Source organism: Taudactylus pleione, unplaced genomic scaffold (assembly GCF_031769625.1).
Source record: "Taudactylus pleione unplaced genomic scaffold, aTauple2 ptg000378l, whole genome shotgun sequence".
NCBI lineage: Eukaryota > Metazoa > Chordata > Amphibia > Anura > Myobatrachidae > Taudactylus > Taudactylus pleione.
The window spans coordinates 5,353,773-5,379,565 of NW_028284779.1; the positions used below are offsets into that span (position 1 = coordinate 5,353,773).

Here is a 25,793-nt window from a genome sequence, read left to right on the forward strand (position 1 = left end):
TGTTGTTCCAAATGAACTTACCGTAAAGTTTTTGAAGAGAAGAGAGAACACGGGGGGGGGGTACAGGGACAGGAAGGGTCTGAAAAAGATATAATAGTTTGGGAAGGACATTCATTTTTATTGCATTTATGCATCCTATCCAGGAGATAAAAAGAGTACGCCAATGAGAAATATCTTGCTCAATTGCACAGAATAAGGGAGGATAGTTTGCTTTGTACAGACTGTGATAAGATTTCATGAGATGGATTCCAAGGTATTTAATAGAATCTGTCCTCCAGGCAAAAGTGAAATTAAGACGAAGGAGGTCCAGGGATGCACTTGGAATATAGATGGGTAGAGCTTCAGATTTATCATGGTTAACCTTGTAGCCAGACAAGGGGCCATATAAAGATAGTTCCTGGAAGAGATTTGGGAGAGAGATCAGGGGATTGGTGAGGGTGAGAAGGACATCATCGGCGAAAAGAGAGAGTTTGTATGAGGAATTGCCTATGGAGACACCAGAGATATCAGTATTCGCTTGAATCCTACAGGCTAGGGGTTCTATTATCAGAGCGTAGATAAGTGGGGAGAGTGGGCATCCCTGCCTAGTACCATTTGAGATAGGGAGGGGTTGAAGTAGAGAGCTTTAATAGCTTGGAGAAAATTGCCCTTGAAGCCAAAACCATGTAGAGTATCAGTCATAAAGGGCCAAGAGACCCTATCAGAGGCCTTCTCTGCATCAAGGGTAAGAAGTAGAGAGGGGAGCTTAAGGGTATTGACGTGATGAATTAAGTCAACTGTTCTTCTAGTATTGTCAAGTGCTTGGCGAGTTGGCACAAAGCCCACCTGATCTGGGTGGATGAGAGAAGGGAGGATAGGGTTTAATCTGTTTGCTAGTATTTTAGCGAAAAGTTAAAGGTCAGTGTTTAAAAGGGATATTGGACAATAATTAGTCACAAGTTGGGGATCTTTACCTGGCTTTGGGATGATGGTGATTTTGGCTCTAGTGGTATCCGAAGGAAAGAAACTGCCTTCAAAGACATGATTAAAAGAGGTTGTGAGGTAGGGAGTGAGAGAACCTTGAAAGGCCTTGTAGTATGAAAAGGGGAGTCCGTCTGGACCTGGTGCTTTTGAGGGTTTCTGGTTTTTAAGGGCAATAATTAATTCTTCAGTTATGGGAAGACTTAAGATCCGAAGCAGTGACAGGATCAATCTGAGGCAGGGCACAGGAGGAAAGATACTCAGAAGTAGGAATAGATGGGGCAGGTTGGGGAGGTTCACAAGTTTTGAGATTGTAGAGGTGGGTATAATAGTCCTTAAAAATAGAGTTAATTTTAAGGGGATTATATTGGAGAGATCCAGAGAGATCCTTGAGTGCCGGAATTGCTAGAAGAGATTTGCGAGCCTTCAGGCGGTTGGCTAGTAAAGTGTCTGCCTTATTGCTTTTTTCATAAAAGCGCTGGTTTAACCTTTTGAGGGATTTCTCAATCTTCTCTGAGATAATAGCATTAAGTGCAGATTTCGCTACAACTAATTGTCTGTAAATGGCATCCGTAGGGGTACGTTTGTGAAGAGATTCCAAGTGCTGGACCTGTTCCGTAAGGGACTTGAGGAGTAGTTTATGTTCCTTATTCCTGTGTGAGGCATAGCTGATGATATGACCCCGGAGGACGCATTTATGAGCTTCCCAGATGATTGGAGAACAACCTGAGTCAGGCACGTTAAGGGAGAAATAATCCTTCAAAATATCTGTGATCTTTGCTCGGAAGTGAGGAATTTTTAATAGCATTGAGTCCCCAAGGGGGCCGGGCGACCGGGGTATACAAAAGGTCGAAAGAGGAGGTGACAATTGAGTGGTCGGACCAAGAATTTGAGACAATCTCAGAGTTAGTTAGGTGTTTAGAGACTAATAGACTGCAGAGGATTAGATCGATTCTTGAATATGAACGGTGGGGAGCTGAAAAAAAGGTGTAATCTCTAAAGGAGGGATTGAGAGAGCACCATGTATCCGAAATTCCTGCTTCTATAATATGTTTAGCAAGAGATCTGGAGAGAGGGCATACCCGGGGGCGGGCCTGGGAGGAGGATTTATCTAAAGCAGGGTTCAAAACACAGTTAAAATCTCCGCCAAGAAACAAATAGCCAATACGACGCTTATGCAATGAGTTAAAAAAAGACTTAAAAAAGCGCTGGTGACCTACATTAGGAGCATAGACATTAGCAATAGTGACATCTATATGTCTCAATCTACCAGTTAAGATAATATAATGACCGTCTGAATCAGTGTAGACAGAGTCTTGTATGAAGGGCAATTTATTGTTAATTAGGATTGCAACTCCATTGTGTTTGGTCGTGCTGGAAGAGTAGAATACATTGGAGAATTGTTTAGAAAGCAAGGATGAATGGTCAGGGGTTCGGAAGTGGGTTTCTTGTAAAAGAACAATGTCGGCCTTAAGGCTAAGAATGGTGCGGAACAGATGCTAACATTTCTGGGGGGTATTGAGACCTCGGACATTCATGGAAGCAATAGTGAAAGGCATGATAAAAAGAGGAGAAAGAAAAAAATAAATAAATAAATAATCATGTAAAGATTTAGGGGGTCATTCAGACCCGGTTGTTAGCGCCGATGCGCTCGCCCTGTTTGGAAGGCGGGCCGGGGGGGTGGCAGCCCAAACGGGGGCGTTCCCATGGGAACGCCTACCGTTTGGGGGCGGCCCCACTGACCACTAGTGATGTCAGTGCAGAGCTTCCGTCTCAGACAGAGCCGAAAGCTCTCCGGGGCTTACGACAAGGGAGACCCTACCCTAGGGTCTCGTCGTAAGCCCCGATGGTCGCGATGGTCTTGACCATCGCGACCATCACCTTAGGCGGTCGTAAGGCTGTGGGTGTTAACCCACAGCCTTACCACCGCAAAGGAGGACGTCTTGAAAATTCAAGAGGTCCTCCCCTCATTCAGACCCACCGCACGCTCTGTGCGACCGGCTCTGAATGAGGTCCTTAATGTGCAAGAAAAATTAAACAAAAGCCACGGTTCGCCTACGAAAAGCAAAGGAATAAAAAAGAGAAAAAATAAATAAAATTGAAAAGAGAAGGAAAATGGGACCGAAAAGAAAAAGGTAAAGAAAGATAGGAACAAAGAAGGAGCTGGGGCTGAGTACGTAAACCCGACAAAAAATGTGGGGAGAAGTACACAGAGGCTAGGACACAATCGTCCAAAGAGGCGCAGGCAAAAAATTCACCTCTAGGGAAAAATAATAGAAAAGTCAATGAATAATAATTTACTTAGAGAAAATAATTTAAATCCTAATAGTTTATATAGAAAAGGAGAGAGATGCTTGAGGGACTGCAATGTCCCCTGGGTGCTGAGGAGGGAGAAAGGAAAAAGTAGTAATAAAAAGGGGGGGGGGGGGGATGGAAAAAGGGTAGCGAAGTGGTATATATGGAGGAAAATGAAAACATGTTAATTGGAGCAGCCTAGATCAGCAACATCCTATAATATAAGAAAACATGAATAATAAAATACTAAATATTGCATAGACATAGATTGTTATCAAAATAAAACAGTGAGAACATAATCAAGACATTGCCACAGAAGATAATCCTAATATATCAGTTACAAATAATAAAATAAAGGGTAAGGAGAAAAAAAAAAGGAGTGGTGGGGGCAGGGAAACAAAATGAGGGACAGAACAGAAAATAACATATTGGTAATTGAATTGGAGCGCAGCACTAGACCATATATATCTAATAATATCGTAAACCAAAGACTTGGATAGATATTAAATTCCGAGATCCTTGGAAAAGCTACAGAAACATAAGACGATGAACAAAAACAGCGTAGTCATATTCAGAGTATAGTCTCGGATAGGGGGATCACTCACAAATCTGGAGAATAATTTTCAGGAGGGGGACCAGATTCCTCTAGATGGGTTAATAAGTCCTTGCACTCTGCACTCTTGAAGATCTCTAATCAGGACCGATTTGCCATTCAGGTGAACAATGAGCTTGAAAGGGAAACCCCAGCGATACCGGATATTCCTGTTATGTAGAGCTCTTGTTAAATCCCGAAAATCTCTCCGTTTGGCAATCGTCACGGGATGAAAGATCTTGGTAGAATTGTAGATTGACAGCATTGAAAAGAATATGGGGCTTACCCCGGGTTGGAGCCAGAACAAGTTCCTTATCCTTGTAACTAAGGAAACGCATAATCACATCTCGGGGAAGGGTCATTATCTCTTGGTTTAGGCCGGAGAGCGCGATGAGCCCTTTCCAAGGGTATTCTCCATTCTCCCAGATCCGGAATCAGAAAGGAAAAGAGATTGTGAAGATAAGGTTCCAGAGACACTGATTCTGGGATGTTGCGTATGCGGATGTTATTTCTGCGCTCCCTATTTTCTAAGTCTGCGTTCTTTGTGTGGAGGTGTGAGAGTTCGGTTATAATGTGATCCAGATCCCTGCCAGTTTTGTTGAGAGCTTTTTGAAAACTATCCTGACGGGATTCTATTTTGGAGGTTCTTGTGGCTAGAGATGAGATGGGGTCCAAGCACCCAGGGGTCAGAGGACACGTCCTCTAAAAAAACATCACGGAAGAAAAATCAATCCACCAGAGCAGCTATTGGAGGACCACTCCCTATCCCTGCAGGATCCTTACAAGGTAACAGTAAGCAGCAGGATACTCTCCTATGGGGTGCGGAGGGAGGTTGGAATCTGCTGTCGCAGTGACCAGGGGTGTGCTGGAGTGAGATATTCCTGGTGACACCTGTATTGCAGATCTGTAGGGGGGTCCGGGGGTCACCACAGCAATCTCTGCAACCCTGGTAGCAGGGGGGACTTCCAATATGAATAAGGTTGTAGGAGTTGTGTGGGACTGCTGCACCTATAATAGAAAAGGTGCCCCTGATTGTTCCCTGTGTCCTCCACGGTCACTGGGAGATAGGGCAGTTGCAGCAGGGGCAGTAAAAATGGCGGCTTCCCGCGATTCGCGGATCCGGCCGCGGGTGTCTTCAGAAGCCCTCCGGGGGTGTGTGGGGTCTTGCCTGGCAGTTCCAGCAGCCAGCAGCCTCCAAACAGTGGCGAGATCAGCGGCCGCGATGCGCTCCCTGCACGACTTCCGGTCCGCAGCGCCGGCTCCAGGCGGCTAGGAAAGTCCGGGGCTTCAAGTGGCCATATAGGCCGCAGCGCCGTTCGCAGGAGGCGGGACCCGGGGCACGGAGGTGAGTGCAACGTTCACTGGAGGTACCCAGTAATGGCTGGAAATCCCAAGGGATTGCAGAGCCTCTAGAGGAACATGTCCACTCAGATGGAAAGTTAGGCCACGCCCCAATTACAATAAATTTAAAGTTGAAAAATAATTGTTTATATGATTTTTTTTTTTAAATTTCAAGGTGCCCTCAAAGTACCCCCAAATCACCCTTTTTCCTACGTTTTTTTTTACCATTTTTCGTTTAATTCGTTTGAGATTAACGAAAAAAGTTTATTTTTTTATAATTTTCCTGCATTTAAAGAAAAAAAGCACAAATCAGCCATTTGGCACCATTTAAAAACCTACAGTAACTTCCTAATGCCCACAAACAGCCGTCTATACAGTCCTGCTAACGAAATTATCCTTTTTGGGGTTCCAGGATGGTCTCCCCACATTTTCATGCATTTCTCGCAATTCTCATTTGGCAGTCAATTCGCACCCCTCCGCTGCGAGTAGTGCGAATAGGCATGTTTAATTGGATTGGAGAATTCTCGGGAGTGCGCTTCGCGGCGATGCGTGCGAGTTTAAAGAAAAAAACTCGCTACTAATGGGATCGAGCCCTAAATCTTCAACAAGTAAGGGTATTTAATTTATCACCACTTCTGAGGTGGCGTGGAACCTTTTCTAATGGTAATACGGAGTCTACACAGACAAGAAAATCACAAAATTCTTTATTCACAAACACTGGGTTGTTTGTTTACTTTTTATTTATTAAGGGTAATACACTTGTTTCAAGTTTTTTGTTTACAGAGAGCACATGTTTTCTATATTGTGTACAGAAGAAAAGAGAAATATTCACAGCACTGGAAAAATAAACTATTATTGTTTATATAAATGGGATGAGCACGTCAGCTGGGTACACACTAGACAACATATTGGACGATTTGTCATTTTGGCGATTCAGAATGACATTGTCTAGAGTTTACGCACTATTGCACGCTCCTGTGTGTCTTTCATCACATCTTCAGATCTGCCTGCAGTGCATGCAGATCTCAAAATCCGGTGGCTGACACCATGCTTCTGGAAGCGTTGGGGGAACGATATATCGGGCGGTCATACACCATATCCTGCAGTGTGTACGGACCGCCCGATATATCGTGCCGACGCATCTGCCGTCACTGCTTGCACACATTGGCTAGTGTGTACCCAGCTTAAAGGAGAATGGAAATGTGCCAGTGGAGTGGGAGGTTGAGGGAGCAGAGAAGTTAGAGTAGAGGTAGGCAGGTTGTAGGGAGATGATAAGATTAGTACAGAAATTCATCCTTGGTTACTGGGAATAATTGAGGGGGATTCTGTCAAAAGTGGAGTGGTCTACTGTGAAGACTCAATGTTCTTCAAGGGAGGTGTCATTTCCTGTTCCAAGATGGCCACCAGCCTAAGTACTGTGCATCTGCGGCACCATCTTGTCACTGTTTGAGAGTGCCACAGTGCGAGACAGTAGTCTTCCACTTAGCTCAGGTGAGACCTGAGATTACCTGTATTCAGAAACGTTTCCAGTATCCTGCACCCCTACCTGCCAGCTACATACACCCACCGGATAGTGAGCTGTATGACACCCTGCTCTGGTCCATGACCAGAGTATGTAACAGTGAATACATCTGTACACTGCGTAACAGGTGTTTGCTGAAACTCTGCTACATTCTTTAGCCTGTACACACATATTTCAAACAGGTTATGAGCCCAGGCACACAAGGAATAAGTACACAAGCCCTAAGCTGCTAGGTCGTCCAGAGCAGGCGCACCCTTGTAAACCCTCCCCCAATTCGTCACACTTGGGGGCGTGCCCAGTACTTACAGAGGGGCTGGGCTTCCCCCAAGCTCTCCCTGCACTGTTAAAAAAATTCTGTGCGCTGTCACCGCAACTTTTCCCACCCACGAGACACTGGCCCAGGAGTGTTCCCACTAAACAGCCTAGCGGGAACACTACAGCAGTATAAGTGACTACATTGACAGAGTGATATTTGTTTCTCAGCAACTAATGTCTGTGAGTCCAAGTAGACTGAAGAGATTGCTACAGCAATGCTACAGAACTTAACACCTGAGTTTGAATTCCTAGTTGTGGCATTGAAGGCAAACACCAGCAAAACTAACCACAGAAACTGCACTTCCAAGAACGCGTGCCCTGTGAGTCAAGTGCTGAGAGTACTGCAATACACACAAAAAGTGAAAAATTAAGAAAGTTTAAATTCAAGTGCTACAGTTGTCACAAGATAGGTCACAAAGCGTTTGAGTGCAAGCAAAAGAATGTGAATCCTGTGTGAAGCAAGAAATGCACTGGCAAAGATGAATCAGCTCTGAGTAGTACAGATAACCGCAGGAAGGATTGTGGTATATCGATTTAGGTGCAATGAGGCATTTCAGCAGCAGTGAGTAGTGGTTCACCACCATAACCTAATGTGATCCTATCACAATCAAACAGATTGGCATTCAAGTGCTTTTTGTTACAAAAAGTTGGAACAATTTAAAGCCCACTTGAAAATTGGAACTAGAGCAAGAGTCACATAAATCCAAGCTGTGCTTTACTTACCAGAGATGAGAACAAATCTTACAGCCATCAGTGTCCAGGTACAGAGAGGCCACAGAGTTCACTTCGCTAAAGCAAAGTGTATTGTGCAAAACAGAAGAGGGGCTGTCATAGCTACTGGCCCAATATCTCAGCAATTGTATGTCCTTGATACACAGCACTGTTATGCAATGATGACAACAGAATCACAATCACTGAAACTCTGGCACTTAAGATTTGGTTACCTTGGATAGGACACTTCAAAAACTTAAAAACGGGATGGTCACAGGATTGTCATTGAGTTATACAGAAAAGTATAAGAGTTGTATAGTTTCCAAGTCAGCAAACAGAGGCCCTAATTCAGAGGCACTCGCAAAAAGCAAGCGCTCGCTCTGAATCTGGGCGGGCTCTTGTTTTTTTAGTTGCAGCCTCCTGGCCGCTCGTATAGCTGTGGGTCACCATCAACAGCTTATGTGAGCGGCCAGGTGATGGTCAAGACCATTGCGACCATCGGGCTTGCGACGAGACCCTTGCGGTAGGGTCTCGTTGCCGCAAGCCCCAGTGGACTTCCTGCTCTAATAGAGCAGGAAGTCCGCCTACTGACAGTAGGGCCGCCCACAAACGGCAGGCGTTCCTGCAGGAACACCTCCGTTTGCCCAGCCACCCCCCCTCCCCGCCTTCCAAATGGACATCGACAGCCGCCCTTTTTGGATGCGGGCGCCGGAGCGAGTGCTTTTTTGTGCTCGCTCCGGGGCACGCGCACTGCCTAACAATCGAACCGCTTGCGAGCTGGTCTGAATCAGGCCCAGAGCTACAATACCACTTGAGATACTAAATACAGATTTGTGTGGTCCAATGGAAGTAAAGTCAGTAGGTGGATACAGATACTTTGTGACGGTCATAGATTACTTAACAAGAATGACACACGTGTACTTCATCAGAGAAAAATCTGAAGTAGCAAAGAAGATTGCAGACTACAAGAGATTTGTAGAGAGTCAAACCGGTCACAGACTCAAGACCCTGAGATCTGGTAATGGTGGAGAATCCGTAAACAGAGAGGTAGAATTCTACTTGAGAAAATATGGAATAGAGTATCAATTGACCATTGCCTATATTCCTGAGCAAAACAGTGTAAGTAACAAGTAAACCGTACACTAATAGAGAAACCATGATGATGTATGTTAAAGGACGCAGGCCTAAACAAGCAGTTTTGGTCAGAAGCTGTGTCCACAGCAGTTTATTTCAAAAACTGTTCTCCTAAATTTGCCCTACAGGACATAACATCTATTGAAGTGTAATCAAAGAGAATCTAAGTGTAAAACATCTCAGAACATTTTGAAGTACTACCTACATACACATACCAAAAGAAAGTAGTTGAAAGCTGGATTCAAAATCAGTAAAGTGCATCATTCTTGGTTACTGCCATGAGAGTAAATGCTAAAGATTATGGAATCCAAGTACCAGAAAGCTTGTCAAACCTAGAGATATCATATTCAAAATCCACAAGTTAAATAAAAACTGGAATTTGATACATAGAGCAAGTATGTGTCACTGGAAATGCTAGCATCTGGAGATGTATCTGAATCAGAGGCTACCAGCATTACAGTTCAGCCACAGAAAAGGTATTCTGCAAGATCAAATATCGTCAGGCAAACTAAAAGGTATGATGAAGAATTTGCAAATATTGCATTCAGTTATACTCTACATTCAAGAAGCAAAGCCGAGATCTGATTGGTGTGAGTGGAAGTACAAGATAGGAAAAAAAGACTTTGCAAGATTTAAAGGTCATAAGTCAAGAAAACATCCAGAATTGTGAGAGTGACAGCAGTCTTGAGTTCTTGAGTCAAGAGACCAGTGATTTTCAGCCTTTTTCAACTCGAGGCACACTACGCAAGAATTTAAAATTGCCAAGGCACACCATCTGGCAATGCGGTGTGCGTGACCTATGAAAGAACATACATGTTGGCTCCCACATAAAAAAACAAACACATTAACCTCCATAAGAATAAAACACATTGCATTGACCTCCACAGGAATAAAACACACTGCATTGGCCCCAGAGAAATAAAACACACATACATTGGCCCCCACAGGAATAAAATTCACATACATTGGCCCCAGGGAAATAAAACACACATACATTGGCCCCCATAGGAATAAAATGCACATACATTGGCCCCCACAGAAAAAAAATAACATTGGCTGGCCCCCACAGGAACAAAAAAAACACTTCCCTGTCATTAAAAACAAGCACAAAATAAATATAAACCACATTGCTTCCCACAAGAAACAAAAACAAACATTGGATGGCCCCCACAGGAAAATATAAACCATATTGCCCCCCAATAATTTATAAAATCATTTGCTGCCCTCACAGAAAAATATCAACCAAAAAAAAAAAAATTACTCTGGCTCCCACATACCTACCTGTCCCTCACACACAGTGCACAGCTGTCAGCAGCGTATGGGCACACGTAAGGTAGAGTAGGCTGGCTGGCTTGCAGAGTCGGCTGGCTGGCAACGCGGCGTGTGTGACCTGTGATGTCACACCACTGCGTCTGGGCAGGTCACGGCCCGGGCGCGCCTGAGCCTCCCAGCGGCAGTGCTGCCTGGCCCGCATTTCTATAACGTGACTGGCGGCTCTGACCACCGCTTCCGCGGCACACTTCACAACCGCTCCGCGGCATACGGTTGGAAACCACTGCAGACTGTTGTTATGGTTCACGCTGTTAGTGAGGGGACCCTTACTGAGATCGTTATGTAATGCCGGATCAAATACCGACAGCGGCAACCCGACTGGTCGAAATCCCGACTACAGCTGGTAAGTACTCTAACGCTCCCCTCTCCCTACCCTAACCCACCCTCACCACACCCTAAACCTAATGGAGCATACATGGTCAGATTTGTCAGATCTGTGAGATGAACGATTCAATGATTTGAACGATTTTACCAAAGATTTGAACGATTTTTGACTGCATTAAAATGAATGGAATCGTCCAAGTCTGACTGCCAACACATCAGATGTCAGATATCGTTATCTGACCATCGGGAACTTGCATCGTTCAAATCGTTCATCTGACAGATCTGACGGATATGTCAGATTTTCCTTTAGATATGAATGATTGAATGATTTTTTAAATCGTTATCGTTCAGATCTGAAGACAAATCTGACCGTGTGTATGCACCATAATCCTCCCGGGGGGGTGCCTAAATTCCCCCTAGTGATGCCTAACCGGAACCCCCCCTTATCCTACTCTAACCTTCCCAGGGGAGTGCCTAACCCTAAGTCCCCCTGGGGGTCCCTAATGCCAACCCCCCCCGCAACTACACGCTAAGACACTCGGCTTACCTTTGTTCGGCAAGCCAGGTGTCGGGATTTAGTAGTGGGGCTAATCATAGGCGTCGGGATATCGATGGGCGGGATAGCGCTCGCTGGCATCCTGACCGTATCCCCCCTTACTAATGTGTCTACCAAGAAGAGCAGACCAAAGTCACATGATATGTTGATTTGTTCTTAACCATTACAGAGAAGCTTTGATTAAATGTTTGTGTAAAATGGAGAAGCTTGTAGCGAGGGTTGTGTTGAAAATGGAGTGTGCTACTGCGCATACTCCATGTTCTACCAGGGAGGCTTCATTCCCTGTTCTGAGATGGCCACCGTCCTAAGTACTGGTGCCATCTTGTCACTGTGTTAGAGCTCCACAGTGGGAGACACTAGTCTTCCACTTTGGTCCGGCGAGTCCTGCGATTGCCTGCATCCAGAAGCGTTTCCAGCATCCTACACCGCTGGTGAACTATATGACACCCTGCTCTGCTCCATGATCAGAGTGTGTATAACAGTGAGTACGGCTGTACACTGTGTAACACCAATAAACAACTCCACTGGTTAAGGAACTGGGTTGTTTGTAGCTGTACGGCATTAGCTGGTGTGTACAGAAACTGCTACATTCTCAAGCCTGTACAAACATATTTCCAACAAATTTGGCAGTGTAAGAATAGGTAGGTATGGTGTGCAGTATCTCTTATGATAACTTCTGTTGTAGAGGTAATAGAGTAGGGACGGTGGGCAGAAAAATGAGCTGAAGATGGGAAAAAGGTGTTTTGTGTAAGAAGAATGGTTGGATATTAGAGAATGAGTACATGTGCTTTCAAGTGAAAGGGCAGTGAATAGATGGTACCTGTGTGAGGTTTGTTTTCAGTGTTAAGTGCTCACCAACAGGTGTTTAAGCCCAAAATGTAAAAAGGCAATGCTATATTCAGTCAAACATGGGTGATATGGGTGGCATAACTGCATACGCAAGAGATAGACTGGAAGCGTGTACCCCCAAGGGGGCTCATAGTGGACTAGTGACATCTTTGGATGCTGTGCATGTTCACTACATTGCTTTTGATAAGTGATTTTAAGTAAAGGTGGGTATAACCTTAAATGATATTGGCCTTATTTGTCGTTTCCGAGCAAATCGGAACGACAAATCGGTCATATTGTTAAGTGTGTATGACCAATTTGCGTGCTCCCGCAGACGCATGTGATATTTTATGGTTGGCCATGCTGCATGGTCAATCAGAAGAAATTGTGTACAATGTCGCATGGCATCCTACATCGCGCAGTCACCACCAGCATCGTGCAAGTGTGTTAGCACTTGCCGATGCAGGGTCCCGTCACCCATCGGATCGGCCAGCTACATATCGTTCTGATGTGTAGCCGACTTAAGAGTATACAAGCTGTTTTTGAAAGCTGTATTAAAGGAATAGATGCACTGCACAATGAATGGTTGTGGGCCTTGTTTCTCGGGTGCATCTTGTGGAAGGGTATAAAGCCCACTTGCTTAGAGTAGTGTTCACTCTAGCTCCGGCTGCAGGCAGGGTGCCGGAGCTAGAGAGGGCAACTTTGTGCGCGCGGGCGAAAAGGGGGCGTGGCCATAAAAGGGGGCGTGTCTATAAGACGCGTCCCCTTTTTCATCATACTTGGGGGCGTGCCCGGCACTTACGGACATGCCGGGCAGCCCCCAAGCGCTGCAAACAGGGAGAATAGATGCCGGGCGCATGCGCCCAGCGTCTATTCTCCGGCGGTGACCGGGTCACCGCACATTTCTCCACCCGCGGGACACTGCGTCCCGCGGGTGAAGACTGCACCCGCAGCCTGTGAGGGCAGGGTGCTTTTTGCCCTCCTTCCCGAGGGCAGGGTGCTTTTTGCCCTCCGGAAGGAGGGCAGGGTGCCGCACCCTGCTAAAACAGCCTAGCGGGAACGCTATTAGAGGGTTAGTGTGGCAACGTGATCCACTGTGGGCATAGTGTACTAAAGGCCGGAAGATCCCTTAAAAGGTGACTTTTCACAGCTAAAAGATAATTCAGATAAGCAAAATTTCATAATTTCAAGTATTTAAAATGTACTCCCTAGTACTTATTGAGCTATTTGCTACACCATAAGCACCCTCTTGGTGCTTAGTTTGTTTGTGATTTGCTGTAAATTCTGATTGCCAGGGGCCTATCAAGAGGAGTGGCTGTCTTGTTAAAACGGACTAATCTGAAAAAAAAGGACAATTCTCTGATAAATAGTTGCTAATGGGTTTAGCAAGGTAAATGTATGCACTTGCTGTAGAGCATAAACTTGTATGCACAGCTCAATGGTAGCAGCAAAACAAAGACCCACGATTTTGCTCTATACCTAACCATCAGTATTGTCTCATGTCTGTTCCTCTATGTGAATGTGAAATAATTTTATATAAACAACTATTTAAAAAAATATTAAGTTTGTTTTATTTGTGTTTTATAGTTCCAGGACTTTGATGATTTTCTAACCATTGGAGGCCGCAGATCACTAATCTTTTTTTATCAAGAAATGGACATGCCAGGCACAGGTAAACACTAGCCACTTTATTTTATTGACTTTTTTTTGCTTGGAAAATTAAGTTATTTACAAATGTAATTATGTACAAGGACTTACAGATATCATGTTTAGTAAACTAGATTTAATGTGTCTTTAATATCAGAGGAAAGAGGAAAGGTGGAGACTTTGCAAATAGTTTATGTTATTTTTTTATTTTGCTGTAGAGACACAACTTTTACTAAATTGTTTAGATGAAGTAGAGTAGCCTAATTAGATTTCTAGTCCATGACATGAAAAGGACCTATTCTTGAAGTACACTAGATTAAAATGAAGACAGTCTACTTGATGTAACGGACACATTTTCTTATGTAATCTTGGAGATAATACAATCAGTAACTCATTTTACATGCAACATTATCTTAGTCTGATGTTAAACTTTAAGGGGGAGATTTATCAAGACTTCTAAAGAGTGGAGAAGTTGCATCTAATCAGCTCCTACCTGTTGTTATTTAGAATGTACTAAAAGCTGATTGGTTGCTACGGGCAACATCTCCACTTGTCTACTTCTCCACTCTTTAGAAGGATTTATGCATCTCTCATGGCATTCTAAAGGGGTTATTCCATTGTTAGCATCAGAGGCTGTCAGTGCCTGGCGCCTGATGAAGCTATTATTTATTTATTTTTATTTTTTTAATTGAAACATGACATATCGATACAATAGTCAAGTCATATCACATATCAGACACGAATATAAGGTTGATAGTACAAGCAATATGTAAACAATATAATATAGAAAAACAGAGGTGGATATTCATACTGGACAAAAGCGACACTGGAAACAAAAGATAATTTAAAAAAGTATAACAGGTAATAACCAGAGCCACAGTGTTAACATTGGAAAATTGAGTGTAATGTTAACAATCCGAACTACGGGCAAAAGGGAGAATGTAAAACTTTACAGTGAAGGAGTACTAGCCCAGATATAATATTGTAAATAAAAATGTTGTTAAAGAAAAACAATATGGGAGAAACTGAACATAAGGAGAAGGGAAAACAAAACAGTGAGATGTAAAAACAAACAGTAAAATTACATTAAAATTCTAAGCAAAGTAAGAAAAAAATAAGACAAAACAAAGGAAAACATTGTTGCTATTAAGTAACTTGCTGTAACAAAAAGCAGTGTTATAACCAAGCAAAACATAGGTTACCTATAGGAAAGGCACTTCTATTTCTATTAAAATATGCTAGAATTTAAATAAGTAGACAACATGAAATGTAAAGAAGTTCCCATGGATGTATGGTAATATGGAATAGTGTACTGCCATTACTTATTTGACATTTATAAGAATAATATTTAGGGGCTGGAAACAATCCTAGACAGCAATCTTAAGAACGAACAAATAATAAGATACCACAATGGTGTAAGGAAAATGGAAGTTAACCATTATCAAAAACCTGTATTTTTAGTGGGCGGGCAAGGGAGAACCTACGTGGGTGTTTGGGGGCAAAACCAGTATGAGGAGGCATTGAGAGGGAGCTAGTTTTAAAGTGAACCATGGAAAAAGTTTGTGTTATCCCAATTATCAAAAAAAATTACTGTTACAAGCCAGGGAATGTCTGCAACTCGGAGACCATCAGGGCACAGGCAAAAAACATTGTCAAAATGTGAATGCTGTCTGCAAGCCGCTATATCCCGGGCAGAAGATAATTCCACACCAGTAGTGTGAGATAATTGTGACTTTACAGGACATCCAGGGGTCCATATGAGGTTAAAGGTAGTCTGGTTTTGTTGAGAATTTAGAATATCAACCTCAACAATCTGGGATGAAGGTATTTTGTCCTGCTGAGTACAAAATTCCTGGGGGAGAGGGACTAGGACTCCCAGACTGCCAGGACCATCAGCAACTGTAGCTACAAAATTTGCTGAGGATTCCATTTTAGAGAGAGCGGCATTTAGTTTCAAATCTAGTTTCTCCATCCAATTATCAATGTGGGTTAGAAGGACACGAGCAATGGCTTCTGCCAGCTCAATGATAGGCAAGGAGTCAACAGAAAGCATTATCACATCTGGTGTAGTTAAAGTAAGGGATTGAAAAACCAATCTGTTATGAAATTGTGTTATATAGGGATTTAGAAGTTACACACAGAAATAACAGGAGATGAAATATATCAAAATATTGTCTAACAATTATACAAAGCGTCACTAGAGGGCATCAGGACCTCATAAATGTTTAGACACAAAGGCCCTGATTCAGAGCCGGACGCTCTGACCAGAGCGCTCGCTCTGAATCAGGGCCCTCCTCCATTAAAATGGAGCGTCCTCCTGGACGCTCGCATAGCTGTGGGTCACCACCAACAGCATATACGAGCGTGCAAAAAGATGGTCGCGATGGTCTTGTCCATCGCGACCATCGGACTTGCGAGAGAAACCCTGCAGTCGGGTTTCCCAGCCGCAAGGCCAGGAGTGATTTTGGCTCTATCAGAGCCAAAATCACTCCCACTGACTCACTAGTGATGTCAGTGGGGCCGGCTTGAGACGTCTGGCAGGCACGCCCCCGGCACGCCCACCAAAGGGGGCTTGCTGTCAATCAACATCGACAGCACGCCCCCTTTGGTGCGAGACCCCGAGCGATGGAAAGCCCGTCGCTCGCCGGGTCTCGCGCATGCGCACGACGGAGCTCCCTCCGTCATGCGCATGCACAGTGGGAACATCGAGCCACTTGCGAGCGTACTGCCGCTCGCGAGTGGGTCTGAATGACCCCCAAAATCCTCAAACTAATATGGCAAATTAGCAAAGCATGTAATATAATCGAACACAGAATGACAGTTACCACAATAAGCAAAAACCATCATAGGTAAATGATCTTTTCAGGAATTTTCAGTCCATGCACCTTGCAGTACCACCAAGCAGTCCAGGTCAGTTTTGTGCTGACTGCAGCTGATAACTTTCAGCCAGACATGAACACAAATGATAGACAAGTGGCAGACATGTGTTAACTGAGGTCCGAGAAAAACTTTGGCTCTGTGACCAATATCATCCGTGAAAGCCACTTAGTAGAAGGCAGCAAGTGCAGGCGTAGGGAAAGACAGTCAGTGCAGCCCAGGTGAAGTCCAAAAGTGGGTGACAAGAACGAGGTGTACTGATTAAAGGGGATGAAGGAGGCAGCACGTGGAGTCCCAAAGCAGCAGTCACTTTTTGCAGTTTCACCAGCATATGCTACAGCTAGAACTCAATCCCTGCCAAAGGTAAGTAGCAGTCCCAGTCACAACAATGTCAAAATAGCAGGAGCAACAGATGGATAGCTCACGGGAGGAAGCACCAGCCAACTGAGGATCCACTGATCTGGATAAAGGGTGGCAGCAGGGACTGGGTGCAGGACTGAAAATATTTCTTCCTGATGACTCCAGTTGATTGCAGCAGCACCAAGAGGTCCACCGAACTGGATACAGGGCAATAGCAGGCACTGAGCACAGAGACTAAGTCACTGGTAGCTAGTTCAGGAGTGGGAGTCACACGGCCACAGGCAGACTAGCCAACTTTTCAGCAGGGTCAGACTTTGTGCACAAAACAAGCCCAGCCATGACCAGCAACTACCAGCGGTAGGCAGCAGCAGGAAAAGGGGACCAAGTCAAGCTCTCCAATGGTGTCCGAAGATGGAGGATGTAAGCACAGAAACCACCACAGCCTCGACTGTCAGCACGTAGAGTAGCCTTAGAAGCAGCGTCTCGGAAGGTAAGTTCAGCAATTCAAATGTAACGGGACATGATCACAGCATGGAAAAGTCCAAACTCATAGCATGCCCCAAAGATAAGTATTTCACAGGAGTGAGTAAGGATAGTCACAGCAGGAGAAAATCTCTTTCACTCCATGCATTCACGCCCCAAAATGGCCGAGGCGGTCATAAGCGCCTGACACTAAGCAGGCTCGGCTCCGGTGCAAAGAAAGCGGCTCCAGACCAGATATCAGGATCAAATTCCTCACCAAGGTGTAATTGCAGCTGCTACACACAGCCGGCAGTTATTCTTTGGGTAAAAGCCCAATTTTAAATCAACTGGTCTAAGCGAGGTCTGGAGCTCCTGTAAAATGCGGCCACACTGGGTGCCCCATCCACCGGAAGTAATTTTTTTTATTTTTAAAAGAACATTTTGTTGAGAGAATGAGAAACAAGAATCAGATGACCTATGCAGAGGTCCAGTACAGCAACACTTGGTACAGCAAAAGGAAGCCAATACCTCAGACATTTGAGGATCATTGACAAGACATGTGTACTTGAGTGAGCTTTCTCATCCACATTTTTATTATATGGTAGAGTAAAACAAATAGAATTAATGAGAGTAAAAAGGTAAAAGAGAAAAAAAGAGAGAGAGAAGGGAGTTGGGTAGTGACCCACAAAGAAAGAGGAAGAGAAGGAGAGTAGAAAATAAATGAAAACAAATATATATTAATAATAAAAATAAATTATAAAAAAGAACGAGGGCGGGGGTTGACTTAGCTGGATACCTCTAAACAAGTGTGATGTAACAAGCTAGACTTAAGGCAAACCTGTCCATTCCTGGCATTAGGTAAGGAGAATTGCAGGTAGATAGATTTCACTTGAATTCTGGAGGGATGTGAAAATGGGAAGCCACGGCTCCCAGGTCTTGGTAAAGTTTTTAGAAGTGTCTCGAAGAATGCTGGTCATGTATTTCATAGAGTAGCTATGCCAAACTTTATTTATGATCTCTCCCATAGTGGGGACCTCTATTTTACTCTAAGCTGCCTGTTGACATGTAGCTGCAAGGGCTAATTGGCAAAACAACTTGTATTGGTGACCGGTGGCATCTGGGACACACACTATGACAAAGCAATTTAATTGTTGCTCTGTTCGGGCACCATGTGGACATGGAAAATGTTGACCATGTGACTGGATACCAGTTTATCAATGTTCTCCTGTAAACCGTTCTTAGCTCCTGTGTCTCATGTAACAGTATGTCTCCAGCCCTGCCATTGTTACTTACATTACTTCTGTAACTCATCTATTCTCAATTCTCTACTTGTTTGGACTGCATTCACTTGCTTCATGTTAGTAGATTATATTAACTAATGCACCTTTTTTTTTTTTATGTTGCTGGATGTTCAGATGCTGGAGCTGCAAGAATGATGAGACTGTTTTTGGGAAACACAGATGAGATGTTTAAAGGGCTTTGCTTATTTTTTATTAGATGTAAAAATGATACATTGATAACGGCTAAAAACATACATGAGGTAAGAAGATTTTCTAATAATGCAATCTAATAAATGACACCTGATAAGTTCTAGGTTTATAAGTGCATACATTTTAAACATTCTATCAACCTTAGTACTTAGCAATAGCTATCTGGATGCACAGTTCATGAAAGGATCATGTGTGAAACATTGGAGACAGTTCAGTTAAATGTGATGTTCAACTTTTGAACGCTGGCAACGGCTTCCCGCATCACCCCTACATCGTGCGTTTTACCGCACAGCCCCATAGCAGTGTGCATGGAGATGGACAGTGTAGACCAGTGATTCCCAACCTCGGTCCTCAAGGCAGACTAACAGTCCTGGTTTTAGTGGTATCCATGCTTAAGCACAGATGGTTAAGTCAAAATAACTGAGGAACTAATTAAGTCACCTGGGCTCAAGTATGGCTATCTATAAAATCTGGACTGTTAGTGTGCCTTGAGGACCGTGGTTGGGAACCTCTGGTGTAGACCTTCTGTATGTCTGGGATTTGTGCGCACTGATCATCACCCGTACATCGCTCCAGATCATGCTTTCTTACATTGCATCTAATAGAAATGTCTCCCTTGAGACAGAACAACATTTCAAGATGGGTTAATATTTATGCTCCTGTTTGTAATTGAATTTTGCTGTTTACTGCCATAAATAGAACCTTAGAACCTTCCATTTCTTCTTCAGGGTCCATAGGGCTCCACAGGAAGCCAATGTGGTGTAGGTGGGACCTGGAGGACTGGACACTAACAGCAAAGCTTTTCAATCCCAGGGTGCTCCGGTCCTTCCCCCTATACCACAGCCTGAGGGCAACTCAGTTCCGTTGGTGTCCAGCAGGAGCTGGATCACCATTTTTAACAGTGGGGTTGCTTCAAGCAGCCCAAGTTTATTTTTATGATTTATTTTTATTTCTAGTGTTTTGACTACTGAGCAGCAGCAAAAGACTGTCCCTTGGACGTCTGCACTGCTGCTCTATCACCCCTCCGCGGCACCGTGACACTAAGCCCAGGCTAGGTACTCCCAGCGGGGCTCTGAGGGGGACTAGCTAGCAGGCTCCCTGGACCCCAGACTGCAGCCCGGAATCCAGGGAACAGGTAAGGCGGACGCGCCCTCGCCTTTTTCGCAGTCTAGCCTCCGGTCTCAGGAGACGGACCGGAGGCACTGATGTGGACACTGGTGCGCCCATGACTCCACTAGATCACCGGGGCTTTAATATACTGGCACAGGGCATATTTAGAGGCATGGGGACCCGGTGGTTAATGTCAGCATGAGAAGAAGGCGCTCTCTCTGCAACCCCTCAACCAGCTCAGGGTGCCGTTCCACTGCGGTCTAGCTGTTCCCTGAGCTGCTCCTCTCTCACCCACCGCCCCCTCAGAGACGCGCGGCAGCCATTTTCTGCTTCACAGGTCTCCGTGAACGCTGGGTCCAGTCTCCCTGTATACCTCTCCCACGGGCCAGGTTATACAGCCACTGCGGTCTGTGTAGTTAATTGTAGTGCCAATTGCAGTTATATAGTGTTTTCTTCTGCATTTGTATGTGAGTTGTGCTAGCGCTGATCTCTACTTTCTATACTGTCTAGTTTATACCTTTCCCTTTATTCTAACATACCCTGACATATTGAAGTATAGGGGGTTCATTGTATCTCACATCTCCTCTATATTTGTGAGGGCTATCACATACTATATAGTGTGATTGCACACTACACTGTGCCATATTAGACATACTGCAGGATGTTCACTGCACTGTATCATACTGTGTATTTTATTATTCTTGTGGCTATGTCTGGCAGATCAAAGAATAACAGGCTGATGCTGCTGCTCCTACTCTGCTGTCTTGTATGTTATACTCAGCGGGCTTAGCCCAAGAGGACCTCATTCAGGATGGTCTTTGTACTAATTGTTACACAGCCTCAGGCCCCTCAGCCCCAGTGTCTCCTCCTCATGACCCACCCTGGGCTGCCTTTTCTCAGGTGCTGGCAAAGATTGCGCACCATTTAACAGTCCCCTGTGGGTTGGCCACAGCAGGTACTCCCTGCAAATCCTTTGCCACCCTCATGGGTAGACGTACTGTCTACCTCAGTACAGAGTTTGGCTAATACCTCTACAGTTTTTCAGCAAATGCTGCAAAAGGAAAATCCTTTACCTACTAAACGTGGTGTGTTATCTTCCCAGTCCACCCAGTTATCTGATTCTGATATATCATCTGGGGAGGCAGAAGACGCAGACCTCTATCACTCTGACTCCGTCTTATGAGACGAGGAGCCCCCCTCTAAATTAAATATACCTGCTCTTGTGAGAGCTGTAAAATCTATTATACAAATAGAAGAGAAAGAACCCGCTCCTAAGAAAAAACAGTCACTTTTTAAACAACAAAAGGTAGTTTTAGCAGAGTTCCCTCACTCAGACCAGCTATCTGATCACATGAGCGAAGCATGGAATATGCCCGGTAAAAGGTTTCAAATTCCAAAACATTTAAGTTCCTTTTACCCTCTGCCAGCTACTGATTGAACTAATGGGAAGTTCCCCCAGCGGTGGATTCTCATGTAACACGTCTTGTTAAGAATGCCACCTCACCCATCCGTACTTGCAACCTCCTTGAAAAAGACTACAGATAGTCGTATAGAAACTTGTCACAAATTTCTATATTCTCTTACAGAAGCTATTACTTGTCCTGCTAGGGCTACGGCCTGGGTGGCAAAAACCATTGAGAGTTGGGCAGGTGTCCTAGAAGACATTTCCCTCTGATGCTTCAAGCGAACAACTATCCTACATATCTCACATTTGAGATGCAGCCTCGTACTTCGTAGAAGCAGCTATGGATGCGGCTCTCCTGGCCTCCAGGATATCTGCCAATTCGGTAGTGGCCCGCCGTATTGTTTGGCTCTGTTCCTGGAAAGCAGATGCAGACTCAAAAAGGGCTCTGGAGTCTCTTCCTTATTCTGGAGATATCCTATTTGGTCCAGAATTAGATACAATTGTGACTACTTTGGCAGTTTCCAAGACGGCGTTCCTTCCTGCACTCTACATATAATACAAAGACTTGGACATCATCCTTTTGGTCCTTTCGCCCTTAAGGAAAAGCTAAGGGTCAGTCCTTTCCACGGCAACAGGCATCTACTAGACATCCACCTGCCAAGTCTGAGGACAAGCCTACAGCCTGATGGGGCGGGCCTCTCCCTGGGGGCTCCCAGGGTGGGAGGCCAACTTCTTCAATTCGCCCAGTTTTGGTGTCAGACCACATCAGACGCATGGGTAAGAGAAGTGGCCACCACGGATATGTCCTATTCTTTCTAAGGCGACCCCCCCAGCAGTTCTTTTGCACAGGACCTCCATCGGACTCAAGCAAGGTACTGCTGCTCCAAAAAGCCATTTAGTCCTTACTGAATTAAGCAGTAATAATTCCGGTCCCCCCCTCACAATGAGGCAATGGCTATTATTCTACCCTTTTCCTGGTTCAGAAGCCCAACGAGTCTCATCGGCCAATCCTCAACTTCAAATCTCTGCACAAGTTTATCAGGGTGCTCAGGTTTTGCATGGAAACCCTCCAGTCTATTATCCTAGCTATAAAGCCTGGGGATTTTATGGTGTCTCTGGACATTCAGGATGCTTACCTACATGTACCTATAGCGCCTTCTCATCAACAATATCCTGCAGCAGTACCAATTTCAGGCTCCACCGTTTGGCCTCTCAATGGCCCTTCGCGTCTTTCCCAAAATCATGGCAGTTATGACGGCCTACCTTCGTCGTCAAGGGATCAGACTACTCCTGTACTTAGACAACCTATTGCTGTTGGACTGCTCCCCAGAGATTCTTGCCTTCCTACAGATGCACGGTTGGCTGATCAACTGGAAAAAGTCTTCCCTGACACCTTCTCAAAGAATGGTACATTCAGGAGCCCTCTTGTACTCTCAGAGAATCTTCCTAACAACAGACAATATCTCATTAATACAACACCGAGTGCGCAGACTGCTCCGCAGTCGCCGAGTGTCAATTCACACTGCAATGTAGACGTTGGAATCAATGGTGTCCACCTTAGTTTGCTCAGTTTCACTCCAGGCCTTTACAACATGTCAGATTTCAGCTGGGGATCGGCCGTCCCTTACCGTCCCGCCGGCTTCCTCTGACTTCCCGGGCAGTCGGGCGGCTGGCGCGGCGACATGGGAGGAGCTGAGCATTCACTCTGTAGCTGTGGTGTCAGGCGACCCGGTCAGTGGGGATCGCAGTTTCCGTCATGGGCGCCGCCATGACACTTTCCCTATGTCAGTACTTCCTTCCCTGAGTGGCCCGGCTGGTCAGCTGATGCTTTGGGCCTATCAGCAGGCTTCCAGGGGTATATATCCGGCTCCTGTGCTCCAGGTAGTTGCCTGAACAATCATTGTCGCCGCTAGTGTAACTAGAGTTGTCTCGTTCCAGGTTCCCGTGCTTCCAGTGTGTTTCTTCCAGAGCTTCTGAGCTATCTCACCACAGTGCCTTTACTATCAACAGCCTATGTGCAAGCTAACCTCCATCTCTCCACAGTGCCTTTACTAATCAACAGCCTGTGTGCAAGTTTAACCTCCATCTCTCCACAGTGCCTTTACTAAGCAACAGCCTGTGTGCAAGTTCAACCTCCATCTCTCCACAGTGCCTTTACTAATCAACAGCCTGTGTGCAAGTTAACCCTCCATCTCACCACAGTGCTTTACCATCACAGCCTGTGTGCAAGTTAACCCTTCATCTCATCACAGGGCTTTTACCATCACAGCCTGTGAGCAAGTTAACCCTTCATCTCATCGCAGTGCTTTTACCATCACAGCCTGTGTGCAAGTTAACCCTTCATCTCATCGCAGAGCTTTTACCATCACAGCCTGTTTGCAAGTTAACCCTTCATCTCATCGCAGTGCTTTCACCATCACAGCCTGTGTGCAGGTTAACCCTTTGTCTCATTGCACCCTAGTGCATGATCTCCGGCCGGCAATCCGGTATATACTTCGTGGGATATGCAGCTGTTACCTCAGCCTACCAATAAATCTCCACACCTCTCTAGCCAGCACCTCAAGTGCCTTTCTCCAGCCAGGAGTTCTATCCCACTCCCCACGTGCCTATTCCAGGCATTACCCTTGGGCCACGGGTGCTTTGATTCTCTTTTCCCTGCAGGCCTTGGTCACCAAGTCAAAGGACCGCGACCTGCTTACAGGGAGCCGCACAAGCCCATATCCCGCTTGGAGGGGTCACTGGCGAACACCTCCTTGTGAGTTAGACTCCGCACCATTGACTAGGTCTAGCCAACGACCAAGACTTGTGGATGCGGAGATCATACGTCCAGGCCCCTCGCCTTCGCCTCCTCCCACAGCCACAGACCTCGGCTTTCAAAAACCCGCCTCCCAGAGTGACACAACACCTGATCCTCTCCAGGTTGAACGGGCTACACCATCTACTTCGATCCCAGACAATGGGCCTCCCCCCGGAGGTTCTCCTGTCCCTAGCCTGGTGGCTACAGACATTCCATTTAGACAAGGGTTGCCCCTTTTGGATCCCAGACTGGGCTCTCCTCATCACGGACGCAAGCCTCTGAGAGTGGGGCGCAGTGACTGGCAAGCACTCCTTCCAGGGCCGCTGAACCCCAGTCAAGGCAGGGTTACCAATCAATGTCTTGGAACTTCGAGCCATCTACAGAGCTCTAACTCTGGCTCAGGATATTCTTCAGGGCAGGCCAGTACAAGTACAGCCCAACAATGCCACGTCAGTGGCCTACCTCAATCACCAAGGAGGCACACGAAGTCAGGCAGCAATGGCAGAATTGTCCCACATATGGACCGAACGCTATCCCCCAGCCATCTCCACAGTATTCATCCCAGGAGTTCTCAATTGGGATGCATATTTCCTCAGCCGTCACGACGTGCATGCAGGAGAGTGGTCTCTCCATCCAGAAGTCTTTCAGCTCTTGGTGGACAAATGAGGTCTGCCGGATGTGGATCTCATGGCCCCAATACACAACAACAAACTTCCAGTATATGGAACCAGGACAAGGTACCCCGACGCAGACTTCGTGGACGCATTGTCAGTGAAATGTACCTTCCATTTGGCATATCTCTTTCCCCCTATATCACTGCTTTCTCGAGTTCTTAGAAAGTTCAAGCAGGAAGGGGGCACAGTCCTCTTGATAGCTCCGGTTTGGCCCAGACACCATTGGTACTTCGATCTTTAAAGTCTCTCTGTAGACGTTCTTCAACTTCCTCTACGAGTAGACCTGTAGTCTCAGGGTCTACATCCGGACCTAGCCCTTCTGTCTTTAACGGCTTGGCTCTTGAGACATCCCTCCTAACAGCTAAGGGATTTTCCAGCTCTGTGGTTCAGACCATGCTCAGAGCCCGTAAACCGGCCTCAGCCAGGATTTATCACAGAATTTGGCATACTATTTCCAATGGTGTGCTCCAGGAAATTATGACCCTCAAGTTTTTAAGGTTTTTAGAAATCTTGCCTTTCTTAAGGCTGAATAGGATCTAGGCCTACTCCAAGCATCTCTGAAAGTGCCAGTCTCTGCTTTGTCCATCTGGTTCACACCTTCCTGCAAAATGCAAAGGTGGGTGAATACTTTTGCAAGGCACTGTACATGTATAGCTGTTTTACTTTGTATGCATCTGTTGTATGCATACTATTATGCATCTTTCTGCTTACAACACTACATGTAGTTTTGAACAGCCTATTATAGAGCCTGATTCAGCTTTAATCGCAACTGCGATTACGCACGCAATCGGCCGATTGTTGCATTCTGCGCACGCGGGACTGCAATCACAGTGACTACACAGACCCATTGCAGAGTGATTGACAGGAAGTACCGTTTGGGGGTGGTGACGGAGGAAAGGTCAGCAAAACGCAGTCGTGCCAGTGCGTTTGAACGCCGTTGCAGGGGCGTAATCGCTATCGTAAACCGTACTGAATCAGGCCCATAATGCAATATCTCCATAGTAAAACCATATTTCTGTAGTTAGTATGTCTTTTACCAGTTCAGTGCACACTTTTCCACA

At 45.4% G+C, this 25,793-nt stretch overlaps 1 protein-coding gene across 1 annotated transcript in view; it reads left to right on the forward strand.

Moving 5' to 3' along the window:
• DNAH8 (dynein axonemal heavy chain 8) overlaps positions 1–25,793 on the forward strand; it is a 521,770-nt gene that overhangs the window by 13,365 nt on the left and 482,612 nt on the right. The window contains exons 3-4 of the mRNA XM_088445337.1: positions 13,498–13,582; positions 18,672–18,796. Coding sequence (XP_088301463.1) covers positions 13,498–13,582; positions 18,672–18,796 — 210 coding nt within the window. The remainder of the gene's footprint in view (positions 1–13,497; positions 13,583–18,671; positions 18,797–25,793) is intronic.